Source organism: Heterocephalus glaber, unplaced genomic scaffold, assembly GCF_053883595.1.
Source record: "Heterocephalus glaber isolate CG9 unplaced genomic scaffold, H.glaber_assembly_v1.0 deba00000122, whole genome shotgun sequence".
NCBI lineage: Eukaryota > Metazoa > Chordata > Mammalia > Rodentia > Bathyergidae > Heterocephalus > Heterocephalus glaber.
Genome location: NW_028258138.1, coordinates 45,800,389 through 45,819,765, shown reverse-complemented (window position 1 = coordinate 45,819,765; position 19,377 = coordinate 45,800,389). Strand labels below are relative to the sequence as shown.

At 34.1% G+C, this 19,377-nt stretch overlaps 1 protein-coding gene across 1 annotated transcript in view; it reads right to left on the bottom strand.

Moving 5' to 3' along the window:
• Positions 1-19,377, bottom strand: part of Epha6 (EPH receptor A6) — a 916,320-nt gene that overhangs the window by 137,481 nt on the left and 759,462 nt on the right. Inside the window, 1 exon segment of the mRNA XM_021238833.2 lies at positions 18,941-19,002. Coding sequence (XP_021094492.1) covers positions 18,941-19,002 — 62 coding nt within the window.

The window sequence follows — 19,377 nt, the reverse complement described above, 5'->3', positions numbered from 1 at the left end:
TTTACTATCCTTTTCATTTAGTATACTGTTTTCAAGATTCATCCACAATGTAACATGCATCAGTATTTTCTTTTTTATTGTTAAAACATTTTTATGCCATTTGTATACTTTTTTATTCATTTATCAGTTGACAGATATTTGAGTTATTTCATCTTTTGAGCTATTATGGAGGGTATTTTAACATTGTTTATTTTAAATATTCTCATCAGTAACATTTGAAGAGATTTGGATTAACTGCTTTTATACCAAGCACAGGGCAATCAGGGTTTTGATAACAGTAAGTGGTATCATTTTTAAAATGAGATTTTGATATGTGAAAATAATCTAAACTACTTTCCCCGTGTTCTCTCATTACTAATAGACAACATATTTTAGTAATTTCTAATTCAATTGGCCAAAACTACTTTTTTTGGGGGTAGTAGGAGGTCAAAACTATTTTCAGAACAATACTAAGACATATAGCTGCCTTTCCCCTCCTAGATTGATGTGTGTGCTAATAGTATAATGCTGTAATGGATAAGACTCAGGGTCCTTAACATGTATTGAGGCAGTAGCACCAAATCAAATCTTATTAGTATTTTCATATTTGTTTGTTGCATTGACAACAAACAGAAACGATTAGAGAATGCTGTTAATACATGCAGCAAAACTTATTAATTACATTGAATTTAGATCTGTGATTATATACTCTAAGGATCAACACCTGTGAGGAAGAGCAGACAGCAGGAGAAAGAAAGCAAGACTGGCAACAGGGGAAGGTAATGGGCATCACATTCACAACCAAGGCCTTCAAGCATCTATAGGTGCTGATGTTCTAGATAAGGAATCACCCGTCAGAGTTGCCTGAATTTGAGGAAAAAAGGCAAGATCCTTGCACACCCACATCAGAGAATTCCTGGATTCAGGCTGAGTTTGTGAAGATGTTGTGGTCTTGGGTCAGTGGCTTTCTCTAGCTGAGGATGTTTTCCAGAGAAGGATTCAGGTAAGAACTATCAGTCTGAAAACTCCAGAAGCTATATGATGAGCTGATTATAGAGGTCACACTAAGAAAGGCCCTGTATACAAATCTGTTGTTATAATTTGATTTCTGGGGGTTTAACCTCTGACAGTATCTAAATCTGTATTTTTATCCATCCATCCATCCATCCATCCACTTTTTGAGATGTGAACTTGATAAAAGAGAAGCTCCCCAAATAGTTCTATATTCTTTTGGTAATGCATATTTTAACTACTCCCATGTTGTTCTAGGGAAAAAATAGGTCACATAAAACACTCTAATCCAATCACAAGCTAAGATTTTAACATGTATTATCTCATTTAATTCTCAAAGTATCTGAAATATTTCTATTTATCACTCTTACCATGTAGATGGTCAAATTGAACAAGAACAAGATTTTTGTTTTCGGTACTGGGGATTGAACTTGGGTCCTTGTGCTTTCGAGGCAGGCGCCGGAACCACTGAGCTAAATCCCCAGCCCAAGATTTAATAATTAGTAAGTGGTAGAGTTAAGATCTGAAGTTAGACAATATAATTAAAAAGTATGTATTCTTGTCTATTAGAGTTTTTGGGAAAAAAAGCTGGTCCTATTTTATACCTCACTTTGGCCTAATTTGGGCAGCACAATTCGGCATGATAAAGCAAGGTCTGAAGGACCTCTGAGACCAAGTCAAAACTAAACAAATGAGGACACTCCAGAAAAACAAATGAGGAACCTATATGTGGCTGAGAATAGAACCATTTAATAATACATGATGTATGGCACAAATCTATTTCTCTAGAAATAATTCAACTCTCTTCTTCAAACAAAATTGTTATTCTCTTTTCTACTCCATGTCAATGTAGCCTCCTAAGTTTTGTTTAAAACATTCTGGTTTCCTTGAATATGGGGGATAGCTAATAAATGGTGACTAAATTAAATAATCTTTAGTACTATCTCATAGTGCACTGGTTGCTACTGCTACATTATCCCTATTGTCCTGTACACAATACACTGTCTTTTTTTTCTAAGGCCAAACAAGAGTTTTGTCCCTTTTATGTAGCAGTTCTATTACAGCATCCACTGTGCTGCTATGCACTGTGTCAGGGCTCAATAAATATTAATTCAAATCAAATTGAATTGTTTATGAGGGGAGGAGAAAATATGAGAGTGCTGAGATTTAATATCTTTGGGCTTCTTACTGGAGATTAATCAAAAAGAAATTATGAATTTTTTTTATGACATATGGTTTCTTCCCAGAAAGGCAGATTCAAATGAATGAGAGTGATATTGGCATATTTACACACTGCATCTCAGAGCTTAGTAGCTAGAATTCTGGTTGTCTTCACCCTGCTATTTCTTTTCTCACTGAACCTGATTGCTGAAAAACATGGAGTTTATTCTCTAGCTGACAGAAAGGGTTAGCCTGATTGGAAGGGGTTTCTGAAAGGGATACATATTAATGTCTATTTTGAAAGCTGCTGAGCTCCATCAGACACTCTCAGACTCTGCAGCACAGCAACCTCAGATCTTACCAGTCACTGGCATGTCACAATGTCTCCACACAAGCTCTTTCCCATGGTTTTCGAGGGCCTGCCCCATGAATTTAACCCGAAGACAATTTAAGACCTTTTGCAATTTTTCTTCTTCCTCTGAGGTCAATTGGTTGGGTTAGGTGTAGGGAAAATGTAGGAACTGAGTGCCATGCTGCTAAAGCCACCATATTGTCTAATGAGTTTTTAAAAATAAATATACTCACACCCCATGAACAAACAGGTCTCGCCTTTGCTTAAAACTCTTCAATGATAAACTAAAGCAATGGTGTTTTCAGCATTAATATAGACTTGGCTCTTGCTTATATCTTAGCCTCTTATCATTTTATTTTGCTTCAATTTGTGTGTGTGTGTTTTCAATTTACCTCTACAACATGCTATTTTATGTCTAATGTGCTTTGTTTATACAGTACTCTCTTCCAGGAATATTACTCTAGTCTTCTATCACCTGAGTTTTTCATGTCAAGTATTATCTCTTCTTGGATGTCTTTGGTGAATCCTCACATTGGTTCATTTGAGCAACACTCTCTGAATATCTAGTATGGGCCAATCATTGCTTTAGTTGCTAGTGTTACCTGTTTAAATTGTACTGACACTTAATTGAAAGCATGAAGATAGAAAATATATGGTAAGATAAGTGAAATAATTTTTTAAATTGTGAGCTATAAAATAAATAAAATGGAATGATGGGAAAGAGAACAGCATTATGAAGCCTGTGAATAGTTTTCAGCATGTGCAAATGGCTTAAATTAGGAATGAATTAGTCATGCTTGAGAGATGAAGGCCACTGAGGCTGGAGTTTACTGAGTGAAGGGAATAAAAGAGACTCCTGAAAGATAGCTAGAGGTAAGATCAAGTAGGACTATGTAAGCAATTATAAAGTGTTTGAAATGAATTCGAAATGCAATGAGAATTTAAGAAAAAATTTAAGTAGGGAGTTATATATTCTGATTGTTATATGGAGGATGGAAGCAGAAAGATCAGTGTGGAAGCTATTAAAAGTAATACCAGTAAAGAGACGTTGGTGCTTGAACCAAGTGTTTTAGAGGCATAGCCAGCAGGATCTACAACTGACAGGGAAGAGGGGGAAAACTGCTTATGAAAGTAAAGGGATAGGGTTGGTCCAAGTTTCTCCTCTATTGCTTGCCAAATATCTAGACTACACTAATATTGGTTAAAACCATATATGTGCCTCTCTCCCACTAACCTGACCATAATCTCTTCTAGAAAAATGAGCACACCTTGTCTTGTTCATCCTTGTAATGCAAGGACCTAACACATACCTGGGATTCAGTAGATACTCAAAAGATATTCATTAGATTAAATGGAACTGAATTAATTTATTTTGTAGGAGTAAAATTTTCAAATTTTAGAAATTAGCAAGATAACTTCTTGAAGAATTTTTCATGGAAAGTTAGCTTTACTGTAGGAGATTTTCTGAGTATCATGAGTGAGCAGGAAGTACTGAAGTATTGATTACACTTGCAGCTATCTCCAACTTCTGAGGGTAAGACTATGATTATGATTACCAGAGGCATATTTTGGCTTCAGAGTGAGGGAAAGGAATTAAATTCCTTCCATTTCTGAGCTGTTTCTTTTTTAGATATTCACTAGAAAATCACAATGATGTTAAGACCACCAAACAAATAGCTTTAGAGAATATAAAAAAGAATCTGTGGACCATAATAAAAATCACTGTTCTCAAACTCTTACTGAAAAAAAGTGTGACATGGTATTAATCTGCTTTTCCGTTGGTGGGACAAAATGCCCAAAGTGCAATTTAAAGGAGAAAAGGTTTATTTTGGCTCAAGGTTTCAGAGGTTTTAGTCCATAGTTAGCCTAATTCAAGGCAAAAACATCACAGTAGAAGTACATGGAGAAGGAAAGCTCTCATGAGGCTAAGCAGCAGAAAGTAAGGAAAGAGCCAGAAAAGAGATGTGCCCTTCGAAGTCATGCCCCCAGTGACCTACTTCCTCCAACCTGAGCCAATGTCCTAATAGCACATTCAGCTACGAACTCATCAATTAACCCATTGGTGAGGTCAGGGCACCCATTATCCAGTCACTCTCTAGGACTCACCTTGGGCATCAAGCACGAGTCTTTGAAGTACACTTCATATTTAAGCCATAACAAAGTGTAGATAATCCTAGTGATTCATGTCTTAAAAAGGTCATGTATGAGTAATAATACTACTCTCAGTAGAGGGTAAGCTAGGATTTTTGAGAAGAATTAATACAAATTACACATCACTCATTCAACAAGCATTTATAGAGGATCCAAATGTCAATTCAGTGCCTTGTTATCTAAAATAAATAAATCAGCTTCTAAAGATTCCCCACAAATATGCTGCAGTAAACAATACTGGATAATGATTTTTTTTTGTTCTAAAATGAAGTTGGAACATGTGTATGTTGAAAGACTCTTTTGGTTCACTAACAAAAAATTATTAGAAATGGCACCAACCTTTCAAAATAAAAATGACAAAAATAGAAGGCTTAGCTGAAGCCTTGTAAAATTATTACATACAAACTTAGGACCTGAGCTATAAAGTGGCTGTACAGGAATGTGGCTTACTAGACATCCCACAAAAGACTGAGGAATAAAGTAGACACTGTAAGTCTATTGTACTTTTTGCTTCTGTGTTGCTAAGGTCACTCCATGAAAACTAGATGTCAGAAATGCAATGAGTTCATGAGAAAAGAAAGAAGATAATCTACAGAGGGCACAATGACAAAGAGGAAGTAACTTCTGGGTTTCTGATTTTCTGTTGGTCCAAAAATATCATCAACTATTTTGTCCTCAAGTTTTTACTTCTTTTTATTATGCTACTTGGAACTTAACTATTAAAACTCTGGGTTCACAAGTGCATGTAAAAGATGCAAAACCTTCTGGAGGACTAGAATAGCATTTGTGAGTTACATAATAGTATGAATTAGTTCATCCTTATATCCAGGTAAGATCTGTACCGATGAGAGAATGGGAGCTCAGAGCAGGATGAGGTGAGGGGTCAAAGTTACAGGTAATTTTGTGAGGTGGAGAAAGGTCTAGCCTGGGGGTATGATGGGAATGGGAAAGATGTGTTGTCACATGAGATTTATAGCAGTAAAAACTGGCTACTTCAGGACATGGGAAGTGAACATAAAGACAGAGGTAGATGACATAGAAAAATGCCCTTCAAGAAACTTTTGCTTCAGGCAAGTTATGTAGAAAGAGGAAAACACACATTTTTTGAAGGAAAATTCCAACCCTTTTCCCTATTGGAAGTTATATCCTTTAGTGGTCCTCTGTTGAAGAGGCTTTTATGGGTCTGCCTTGGGATGACTTTAAAAGAAATATTTATGGGAAAATGCATTCCGAGTTCTGAACAATTGATTTATAAATGACTTTGTAGAAAACAGCTCTTGGAGGATTACTTCTATAACTTATGTTTAAAGTTGAAATTCAGTTTTTATATGTTTCTAAATCAGAAAATTGACCATACTGCGACTTTTTAACACGTTGTTAAATTTGGAAAAGAAATGGGTAGGGTTATTTATAGATTAAAGAATAAATCATTCTTGTTTTAAAATAACAACTGAATAAATAAGAATCAGTATCTCCTTTTTACTGAAAGCCATCTTGGTTCTTGTGGTCTCTCTGGTTAAAAATCTTATTATAATTTCCTGTAGAATACTCAATAAATCCTTCAAAGTTTTTTTTTTTACTTCTAGGTATCATGGATTTTGAACTTAAACTAGGCAAAGTTATAATTTTATTTATAGAAAAGAGAGGCCACTAAGAGTAGAATCAGAAATCTCATTCATAAGGAAACTAAAAATGTTAGTTCTAATACACCTTGAAAATCTAGGAAGAAAAGAAGTTGATATGGGTTTGTGAAATATGGCAGTAGTATTTCAGAGTTATATTTTAAGAGCTTAAAATGAATCTGAATATAATATAGTTTAAGCTTACATAGCTTACCACTGAATTTGCTTTTTTTCTTTTTCTTTTCAATCTTTTTGCTTAGGTTTGTATGAAGGTAATCTACACTAGCTTTTGTGTGCTACATTTATATAAAGCCAAGAAAATTTAAAGTTGTTTGGCTGATATTCCAGACAGAGTTACAGAATTCCATCTTGATGGACAATCATTACAATGTATCAGAAATACCCATGGAGGGTTTTGTAAATATGTCTGCTTGTGTCTGAATATGTATCATGTAAAATCTCTCTTTATGGTCATTTTGATGTTCAAGCATGATTGAAAAATCAAAAGTTTTGGGTTTAATATTCAGTTCTACAAATCAAAATCTCTTGTATGATCCAAGTGTTTGGGAAATTCACAGAACCTCTGTATACAAGGGATAATCAAATTATTTGGTGAATTGTTAGATTTAAAAGAAATTATTACAGTAAGACACATTACCATTAATTTCCATCATAATACTCTCCTTCACTTCAAACACATTTATCTCATTGTTCTGGCCACTTTCTGAGGCAGTTCTGAAAATGCTCTTTCATGAGTTTCTTTATGAGGTGTAATAAAAAATATTGTGAATGCTGTTGCCAAGTACCATCAAATGGAAAGGCATACATCATAAAAACATTAAAGTGTGTCCCTATTCTGGAAACATGCAACTTCTCACTCTTCCTCAAAGTCAAAATGACCATGAAAATTAAATGCTTCATATTGATTCAGGATATCAAGGCAGGCAAAATGGCATAACTAAAGACACTCCCAAAAAAAGACATACAGAACATCTTCAGAAAGTGGCAAGAATGACAGGATAAGTGTGTTCAAAGCAAGGGAGAAACTCTGAGGGGGAGCAATGGTAGTGTGCCTTTTACTGTAATAATTTTTTAAAAAATTTAAACATTATATATTTTGATCATACTTTATATATCAGTATAAGTTATATACCAATTAAAATGTAATGTAATGTATAATAGGAGAATGAACAAAATGAATAATAAAATACAATTTCATGGTAACAGGTAGTACAAATGACACTGCATATTATAGTACTAAAATGTTTAAAGATAAGTTCTTATTATTGGATTAGATATTGATTAGATATTGTTGATCTAACTCATAATTTAAAAGAAAAGCTTAACCATCCTTATTTTATGTGTACCAGAATTTCATATATTTCAATATTTAGCATCACACCATTTTTAGACTTTTTTTTTTTTTTTTGGTACCAGGGATTCAATCTTGGGACCTTGCACTTAGACTTTTTATTTGGCACTAAGTAGACACAAGTATAATAAAATAACATTCTTCTGAATGAAGTTTCACTTTTTTTCTTAAAAAATTAACATTCCATTTAACTATAGTCTTTATAGTTTAAAATGTTATTAGTGTATAAATTCATTTTTTTCACTACTTAACATAAAATGAATGTGAGGTAGATTAATTCCATTTTTATACTTTGGCACAAATACAGTCACACACATACAATTTAAAGAAAAATGTAGTAATAAAATTCAGCTCTCATTATTAATAAATAACTAGCACAAGGTAAAATGCCATCTTTACTAGATTTATAATTTGAATACATAAATATTTTAAAGGATTCCTTTAATTTTTTAAATTAATATTTGCTTTGAATTTGTCCAAGGAATTCTTCAGATGATTCACATTGCTTTTGAAATGTGATATGAATTTACATGTATTATTAAATATTTATATTGCTTAGGTAGATCTAGTTCTTTAATAGTGAAAATTAAAACCATTTTTAACCACCTGATAAAACAGATTGAGAAGTAACTAAAAATAATACTATATGTACTAAACATGCTACAATAATACTAGATGCCATTATGGATATACCTCACTATATATGAGACATTGTACTATGTGTTTTATGTTAATGAGTCATTTAATATAATAATACAATAACCTTAGGAAGCAACTATTGCCCATTATGGACCGTATTTTGTACATGATTTGTTTTCAGATATTTTCTTTGTATATTTTATTCAATTCACCAGCAAGTCATATTGTCACTACTTTTTTTGCGGAAACAGGGATTGAACTTATGACCTTGTGCTTGTAAGGCAGGTGTGGTGGCACCACTGAGCTACATCTAAAGCCCTAACACTACATTTTTTTCCCCCAGTAAGTTTATTGGTACATTTAAGGTGTAAAATACATTTACATACATCATTGGGATCTTGTACCCTTACATGAGCATCTTGGTTCCTATTTTTTTTCAACTTCCCCTGCCCTCCCTTCACCCCCTCCACCCTTCCCTATTTGCAAAGATTTTGTTTCTATTATTTTCCTTTTCTCATATTTTTTTCTTTTCCCTTCTTTCCTTTCCCCTACCCCTCCCACTTCCCCTGCTCCTTTAGATTTTTACTTCCTATTACACAATATCAATTATACATTTTTCAAATTAAAATATCAAGACCTAGGAGACATTACCACAGATTTTACAGAATTTAAAAGGATAGAGAAAGCACATTTCAAAAATATTTTTTTGAAATAAATTTGACAACTTCTAAGAAGTACCTTGGAAGACAAATTAATGAAACTAACTCTGGAGGAAATATAAAATTTGAATAGCACCTATTAAAGAAAGTGTATTCCTAGCTTGAAAAACTACCTATATGACAACAACAGGCTTGTATACATTTTAACTGATAAATTATATCAAACATTTAAAGCAGAAAAAAAAGGAACACTTCTCCACTCATTTTAGGAAATCAACATTGTGTTAATCCTAAAACTGGATAAAGATAATAGAAGAAAAAAGTATGAACATAGAAATTTGTTTAACAAAACAAACTATTAGAAGTCAGATCTGGCAGTATGTAGAAAGTGGTTTTATTATAGGGATGGCAGTGTTGGTTCAGCATTGGAAGATCCACCCTCAAAAATCATTTTAACAGAGGAAAGGAAAAAGCCATATGATCCTGTCACTAGTTGGAGAAAAAGTATTGGACTAAATTCTACCACTGTTCGTGGTAAAAGCTATCAGGAGACTAGAAGTAGAACAGAACCTTCTTAACAGATTAAAGACATGTACTCCATAATTCCAGTGATAATGCCTTATATGAATGGAGAAGATACAATGCTTTCTCCCTAAGGTGGGGAACAAGAGCAAATATGCTTACTCTTCATCTGTCCATTAAACTTTTAAACCTAGTCACCACCAAAATAGTCTGGCAATAAAAGGACACAATTAGGATAGGATTGGAAAGGTAGAAGCAAAATCTTTATATGTAGATGAAATGATGATCTAGAGAGAAAATACTCAGAAATCTCTAGGAGCCCCTAGAACTTGTATTTGAATTTACCAGGATTAGAAAACACAAGGTATATATAAAAATTCAGGTCTATGTATACTTGCTATAAATGAAGAATTGGATATTGAAATTTAAAAGTTATGTAGGAGTACAAAGGACCTAGAAAAGTATAAAGAAAAAGAAAAAAAAAGTGTTGGAAGACGTTTAGTACCTAATTTTAAGACTTCGTCTAAAGCTACAGTAATGAAGGCAGTGTTGGTGTAAGGAAAGACATATAGATCATTGGAATAAAACAGAGAATCTAGAAATAGAACCACACATATATGGCCCACTGAGTTTTGAAAGATTATTTAACATTAACATTTTAAAGAATATAAACTCAATTTAAGAGCTGAGGAAAAGATAGTGTTTTGAGCAAATGGCACTAGAACACCTGGTATCCATATATAAAAAATTAAACTCAACCCTTTATTTCCATACATAAAAATAACTTGAAGGGATCTATGAAACTAAATATGAAATCCTAAAAGTATAAAACTTTAAGAAGAAATTATAAGGGAAAATGTTTGTGAATTTAGGGTAGGCAAGAACTTCCTAGGATACAAAAAACATGATGTATAAAAGAAAAAAATTGATAAATGAGATTCCATCAAAATTTAGAACTTTAAATGACATCATTAAAATGAAAAGTGGTCCTTGAACAGACCACATTTCCAATGCATCTAACCTATGACCAGAATATATAAAGAATTCTTAGAGCTCATTAATAGACAACCCAGTTAAAAAGTAGACATAAGAAGATGATAAATAGCCAGTACAGCAAAAGGAAAGGTGTGCAACTCTAGAATCAGAAAAATACTAATCAGTACAATAACAAGATTGAATTATACACTCATCAGGGAGATGAAGTTAAAAGTTTTAAAAGCCTTGTCATGACTTTTTCTTTTTGTTGGATTCTCCTCCTTTGTGTTTAGTTTGTCATGCCCAGTGGATTCATTCTGCTGGGCTTCCTGGGGTTGTGATCCACATTGTTTTTCCTAGGATATTGTGTAAAATTTTTGGAGTGCCGGTTTGGTATTCATGAAGTTCCTGAGGTGCTCTTTATCATGAAAGTATCTTATTTCTCCATCAATTTTGAAAGATAGTTTTGCAGGGTACATCAATCTGGGTTGGAGGCTGTTTTCCTTTAGGGCTTGAAATACATCACTCCAAGCTCTTCTTGGCTTGATGGTTTACAGTGAGATGTCTGCTGTGATTCTGATAGGCTTTCCTTTGTATGTGATTTGTTTCTTTTCTCTCACTGCTTGTAGAATTTTGTTCTTCTGTTGGGTTTCTGGAATCCTAACTATTATATGCCTATGTGTAGATGTTTTTTGATCAAGGCTAGCTGGAGTCCTATATATGTCACTTATCTGTATGTCAAGTTCTTTTCCCCTGCGTGGGAAGTTTTCTGCCATGACTTCCATGAACAGTTTTTTTATGTCATCTGCATTCTCTCCTCTTTCTTCATTGACTCCAATCATTCTTATGTTATTCTTCTTTGCATCATCTAGCAGCTGCTGGATTGATTTCTCGTGTTCCCTTACAATTTTAAAGCAATTTTTGTTTTCCTGGTCACTAAGTGCAATCTTATCTTCTATATCTGAAATTCTATCCTCACATTGGTTCATTCTGCTGTGCAGACTTTTGATGGAGTTTTTAATCTCCTGGAAATCTGTTTGCATCTGCTTTATGGATTCCATTTGTTTCCTATGTTGGGATTCCATCATGTTCCTCAGATCCTCTATTTTTTTATCTGTGTCTTCTCTAGATTTATTAATTATGTCTTACAGTATGAGCACAATCTTTGCTGTTATCTGAGTAATTATTTCTGATTTCACTTTTCCCAGATCCTCTTTTGTTGCCAGTTCAGAGAGTCCAGGTGGTTGAGTATCAGATTGTTCCATCTCATTTCCCTTTGGGGTTGCTGTAGGTGATCTGGAAGACTGTTTTTGAGGCTTGTTTATGTGTCTTATCATTTCCATGGGGGGGTTGCTTCTGGCGCCTGTGTGGCGCACCTTCTCTGCCCTAGGAGCATGGAATGGCAGCAGGGGAGCCTCCTTCTAGGTACTGGGACTGACTCACCTTCTCTGCCCTAGGAGTGTGGAATGGTGGCAGGGGAGCCTCCTTCCAGGTGCTGGGACTGGCTCACCTTCTCTGCCCCTCTAACACTAGTTTTAAAATACCTCTCAGAATATGATGTTTCCCATCACATCTGTCCTTCTGTAGTCATCACTATCTCTTACCTGGATTATTGCCAAAGCCTCTTGGTTTCCCTGAGTCCATCCATCTATTCCTTATTCTTGTCTCTTTTCAGTACAATAGCCAGAATGATCCCTTTAAAAATAAGCTGGGTAATATTTTTATACCTCTCCCAAATCCTTCAGTGGTTTCCCATATGGTGCAGCAAAATCTTAGTCACAATAATGTCCTAAAAGGTCCCATTTTAGTGGTATTACAACTCAGTGGTATATTGAACTCAACTGGGAAACCCTGACATTTTTTTTTCATGTGTTCCATCATAAAGGATTCTGGCTTACTTTACAGTGTAGCCTAGAATTTGGAATTGTTAAAAGATCTTCAGATTAAATTGTAATAATGTATGGTGAGGTTGAGAACAACTGCTGTTCAAGATCTGTTACACTTTCTCTTCCATCAGCTGTAATTTCTTCATCTACCACCCTTACACATGTCATTCTAGGCAGATTGATAGAAAAATATATATATTAAAATATTATTATATATTTTTACAGCAGAGTAAAAGGGTCATGCTTAATAATTATGAAGAGACAACAGGCATGAATTGAAATTGTCTTAGGGAAAACAGGCAGATTTGGTCTTGAGCTTAAAGACTTATTTACAGTTAGTTCTTCAGGAATAAAGTACTCCTCCAGTGCATTGTCAGTTGCTGTTATTATTCCTTGGGATATTTTCAACTGGTACCCATTTGGTTTGTTGCCTCATTTCTTTTTATCTTTATTGGAATATCACTTTTCAATGAGACTTTCCCTGTCCATTCAATTTTGTACTGAGACCCACTCTCATATTTATACTTCTATTTCCTCTGCTTTATTTTTTTCTGTATGGCCATGACATCATCTGATATACCATATATTTTGATAATTCATTTCCTTTCCAACTAGATTTTTTTTTTTTTTTTGCTACCAGAAATCGAACTTGGGACCTTGCACTTGTGAGGCAGGCACTGGAACCACTGAGCTACAGCCCTGGCCCTCCAACTAGACCTTTAATTTCAGTTTTGTTCTCATCTGTATTCCAAGCTCCAGAACAGTACTTGACTTACCATATTCTGTTAATAAATATTTGTACAAAAAAATTCAGTGATTTTTTCAGCTATTTAACATTGGAGATGTTACCTAACTTGCTCTGCCTCAGTATTCTCACTGGTAAAATGTAGATAATGTTACTTACTTAATAGTGTCATTATTAGCAATAGATGAGTTAATTTATGTGACTGGAATAATGCCTGATTCAGCACATACAACTATTAGTTGCATTAGGTAATTATATATATTAATCTTCATCTTAATTTTAGCCACCAAATTCGAGGTTGACACCTGGAAACTGTCATCTCTGAAATGAATGTCATTGTATACCTAAAATGTACCAATAAATAATGAATTAAAAAAAATAAGTGTAAAAATCACTGATTTGTAGTATTTGGCAATTTTTGTGGTGTAAATTCCATTATAGCAAATTTTGAGCCACTAGTGATTTAACAACTAACTCATAAAATTCTCAATTTTTTTTTTTGCTTAAATTCGTTTATTGGTACATTTTAGGTATACAATATGTTTATCTTTATCATTGGGTGCTTGTACCTGTACATGATGTATCTTGGTTCTTATTTTTTCCTTGTTACCTATGTGCCCTTCACCCCCTCCAATTCTCAACTATTTAATAATCATCTTACTAACTTGTCTGTCTTGCTGTAGCACACTACTGCCCATATCCACATACTCCCTGGCCCCCGTGGTTCTCTTACCTTTATATAAATTATACTTCATTTTCTACCCAACAAAGAGTTCTAGTCCTAAAATTTCCATTTATTTCTAGCAGCATGCTTGTGTCTGTTTCTTCTTGGTCTATCTAGCAAAAGTTTTGTCTGTCCTCAATTGCCTTACTTATCTTCTCTCTGTTCTATCCATTATTAAGAATAAAGCATTGAAGTCTTCAGCTGTTATTGTAGAATTGCCTATTTCTTCATTTAATTTTATCAATTTTGTTTCTTGAAGTTTTGTAATGTTATTTATTATGCAAGTATTTATAGATGTTTTGACTTAAGGTCAGGAATAGTTGAAGATAGAAGAAAGTTTATACAGTACTCTGCAGGAGCAGGAAAGAAGGGAATTAAAGTAAATAAATTGATAAGGCAAAATATTTCAGAAGATGGGCAGATAAAAAATCAAGGGCTATAGTAGATTGACTTTGTAGAGCAAAAGCTATCCCATCTTCCAAGACTACAGGGACTGTGTTTTTGGACCTATTCACGTTTATGAGGAACATGACTGAAATGAAGAACCTGATACCTGAAGGTGTTTTGTTTCTACATACATCAGAGGAGAGTTTGCATGTTAGTATGGAGACAAATCTTCATCTGAGGAGAAAGTTTGGAATACTTGCTGAAGTTAAGGAAAACCTCTGATCATTAAAAACCTGGAAAATCAAAAGCATGTTCTATTCTAGGAACAGTCTTTTCAGGGCCTCAGTAAGGGCAACCAACTACAAACTTTTCCCAAGACTTTTAAAAGGTATACACTGTAAGTGGCTTTTTGCCTCAATCATTAGTATTAGCTACATATATTCTTCTCCTAAAGCTGTTAATCACAGTCTTTAATCCTGGAGAAAATAAAATAATTCAAAACTCTTGCTGAACTCCCAGCTAACACTGAAGAACACAAATGTACTACAGTAGTGGTGTTCATGCTTATGTGGTTTTCAGCACAAATGCTCCACTCCTCCAAACATAAAAATTGAGATAATAGAGGTTCTGGTTAGTAAACTGGGTACAACAGAAAACAAGGGTGCTAAAAGGGATTTGGGATAGTAATTGAAGCTTCTTTCAGGTAAGTAATCAGTGAGTCCATGCTAGTTTAAAAAAATAGTTTGCTAGAAATAAAAGAGGTTAAAGGGAACACTTTCTTCCATTTTTGCCCTTTTTACTCTTCCCTCATGTGAGGACACAGAGTTTTTCCCTTCTGCCATGGGAGGATGGAGCAAGGAGTTGCCATCTTAGAAGCAGAGAGCAAGCCCTTGTCAGACAGTGAATTTGTTATTGCCTTGATCTTGTACATCACAGCCTTCAGTATGGAAAGAAGTATATTTCTATTATTTGTAAGTTTCCTAGTTTATGATATTTTCTTATAGCAGCAGGATGAGACTATAGCCAAATTATTTTTGAGAAAGATGCCAAGATCATTCAATGGGGAAAGGGCAGCCTTTTCAAAGAATGGTGCTAGGAAAGCTGGATGTCTATGTACAAAAGACTGAATTTAGACCCCACAAGACCATATACAAAAGTTAACTCAAAATGGATCAAAGACGTAAACATAAAAAGACAAAATTATTAGGACAAAATATAAGATAAAACTTCATGACATTGGATTTGGCAATGATTTCTTGGATATGACACTAAATCTATAAGAAAAAAAAAGAAAAATAGACAAATTAGATTTTCTCAAAATTAAAATCTTTTGCATGTCCAAAGATACTACCAGGGCCGGGGATTTAGCTCAGTGGTTCTGGTGCCTGCCTCACAAGAGCAAGGTCCTGAGTTCAATCCCTGGTACCAAAATAAAAAGACACTACCCCAGTAGAACAGAAAGGCAACTTATAGGAGATAAAATAATTGAAAATTATATATTTGCTAGCAAAATAATATCCATCATATATAATAATTCCTCAAACTAAAAAACAAGAGAATTAATCTAATTGAAAAATAGGCAAAGGACTTGAGTACACATTTCAGCAAAGATGTAAGAATCACTGATAAGCACAAGAAAAGATGATGAATATCAGTAATATCATGTATTCTGGGCAACTGGGTTGATGGCTTTGCTCACTAAGTTGGGCCACATTTTATTTTAAAAGTAAAGCACACACATAGTCTCACAATACCCACATGTACATGTATACACACGCACACACCTACACACTTGACCACACCTATCCACTGCCAATATATATCTGGAAAAATGTCCACAAGCATCCCAAACAGCGTGAGATTTATGAATTCAGCAAAGTATCATAGCCAGTCAGCCACTAGCACTGGCTCTAGACTGTAATCTTGTACTTAATTGTGCTAACACTCCTTCATAATAAAGTAGCAAATTGAAGTGATTTTCAAATAGTGTGGGTGACCAAAGGGAAATCTTTTCTGTCTCCAGTAAGTGTAGAAGGTTATTAATGTGCCAAGGACGGCTCCCCTACTACGCAGTACATTTAGCCACTTCCTCCTTTCTGTGCTCACAGAAGCTGTGATTATCAAATTCTAAAGCAGTAGTTTGAAAAATGATTTTGCTTTTGAGATTTTATGGGCTACATACACTTATATTTTATTTCTGCTTGCCATGGGAGTTGAGTACCTGCTATTGACATAAAGTTTATAAAGCTTCTGAAGAGTAGGCATGTTAAAGAAGGATAAAACAGGAGTGCTGGCAATTCTTCCTCTGCCTATGATTTTCTTTTTACATTTTAATCCCACAATTTTAATTTTAGTAGTAATTATATGTGCAGAGGAGACACAGAACACATAGGAAACACAATTATAAAGAAAGTAGAAAACAGTTTAATGAAAAAAACTCAGATATCAGAGCATGGACTTTAGAATATGGCTTTTGAGTCATAAAGACTTTAGTTTCAGTCACACACTATTCCGTATGGTCTATAAAAGGTGACTTAATCATTTAAACAATTGAATGAGGTAAACATTATTCATATCCCATTTACAGATGGGTAAGGAGAGGTACGGAGAAGTTGGCAGCACATCCAAGGTATGTAGCCAGTAGGTAGCAGAGCCTATATTAGCAGAGATGGGTATTTGGGTTCTCACAGTAGAAGTAGTAGTAGCCACCATCAATCCAACAGCTAATTTTTCTCTAGATTCTCTGGTAATATCTACCTACATGGTACATAGTAAGACCTGAAAATATTAGTTTTTAAACTTTAAGTCATGAAATACACCACTTATAATGTAGTAGTGATTTTTTTATTTATAACATATTGTTGTTTCTTTATAATATTCGATTCAGGAGAATAAAAAGTATATCTGAAACTAACATTTCTTAACTAATATGCTTGTGGCAGTCATTTGATACAATTTTCAGCAGCAATGTAAATTGAGTATCTACGATTTTATTTGCAATTGTAGTCTACTTTAGGATAATAGCTGATATCAAAAAAGAAAAGAAACAGGAAACCAACCTATCCCAAACATCATTAGATAATGGGTCATTTTGATATGTGTCTGACAAAAATGTGTTTTTGAATATATCTGATGAAAGGGCATAACTATATATGCATCTCAAGTACCATAGGTGGTCCTGATAAATTATTCTAAAGTAATTTAGAACATTTACAGATGAAATGAATACAAGCCATAAAATAACATATTTTAAAATGGCTACCGAAAAGAGGAAGCCATTCGTGTACCAAACACCTATGAATTTTATTTTCCCTTAAAGAGCACATTTGGTTAAGAGCATGCACTATGAAAGTAGTATTGCATTATAATGACTGAAGATTTTGCTGAATTTGGCTTCTGTATTAAATCTAGACATCAAGTTCAGTCACAATGTAAATATATCATCACTGCAAATATTGAGAGCAGCTGGAGAAGAGGGCACAGAATCAAGAAGAAATGAAAATGAGATCAGGGCAGAAAAGAGAGATGTAAACAGAACTTGTCCAAATAACATGGGGCAAATATGAAATGCAGGCAGAATGATTAATTTTTACATAAAATAAAAAGAAAGAGAATATAACACATTCCAAAAGGCAAAGTATCAGCCATTTCATAAGCAAGAAAAATAGTTGTTTCTGTTATTAGGTTTATATTGAAGAATATAGTGACATGCAAACACGTGACCTCTGGTGGCACATAATGGCTTTTAAAATCTTAGACACTCTACTACTCTGAAATATAACTTCCTGTTTCTTTCTCGCCTTTTGTTATTTTGTACTATATAAAACTAATGATTTTTTTGTATATCCTTTTGTTGGTACATTTTAGGTGTACAATATAATGACATTCATCATTGGAGATATGCACCTTTACATACTCTCTTGGTCCTTTTTTTTTCCCCCCTTCTCTTGCCCTCCCTTCAACCCCTCCATCCCTCTCTATTTCTAAAGACTTTGTTTCCTTTTTTTCATTTTCTCATATTAATTCCATTCCCTAATATTTTTGTATATACTGTATTTTTTAGGGAAAAGTCATTTTAAAAAGAATACTTATTGTCCTAAAGCAAATGACTGCTAAACGATTTCTATTATTTCTTTTGTTTTCTGAATAAAGAGCCAAATGAACTTGAGAAACAAAGTTAATATTAATATGAACCACTGTTGACAAGCATACAGAAATTTAAGGGGTTGAACATTACAGACACTGAATAAAATATCATACTAAATTGTTAAATGTTGTAGAGCAAAATGAATGGGTGTATTAGGCAACTGAGTTTCTTTAAATTTCTTTCTTCCTGATAATGTCATTTGGAATGTATGTGCATACACGTGTGTGTGTGAGCATGTGTGTGTGTATGCATGAATGTGAATTAATAGGGGAAATCAATTATATTATTAAGTGTACATCCTGCCTCCTTAGTGATACATTCTAATTTATCACAGTATCAGAGAAATGTACCCTAGAGAAACTGCTACCATTCTTCACAGAAAATCCATGCATAACATTATGCAAAATTTAATTTATGATAAATGATTTCAAATCTAGGGCCTGGGATTTAGCTCAGTGGTTCTGCTGCCTGCCTCGCAAGCGCAAGGTCCTGAGTTCGATCCCTGGTACCAAACCAAACCAAACCAAACAAAACAAGAACAAGGTCATGATTTCAAATCTAGAACTGAGAATAGCTTATTTAAATGCCATCAGAAAAGAGTACCTTACCCGCAAAAAGGAGTCTAGGGATCCATTCTCCATATATTCCACCACAATCATTACTGGTCTGCCTGCAAAAGACCAAGAGAACATATAAGGATTAGAACAATTACAGAAATATGTGTTGCAGTTAAGAGATTTCCAGCTGTGGTGACTAAATTATTTGTATTTTATTAATAGAAATTCATTTTCCAACCTGATTCTACAAAAGTAGGATCACATCATAACATATGCATATGTCAATTTCTTTTTAGCATTATTTCCTTCTGAGTATAAAGGGGGAACAAATTACAGTATGAATTACAAAGAAACCCAGCATTTTTTTTCCCTAAAGCCCTGAAATCACTTAGATTATATACATATATTTTTTGTCCTCTAGCTTTTCTTTAGAAAAGTCTGCAAGCCAAAGTTGGGGTTAAGTTTAAGCTGTTACTTTTGCTGCTTTT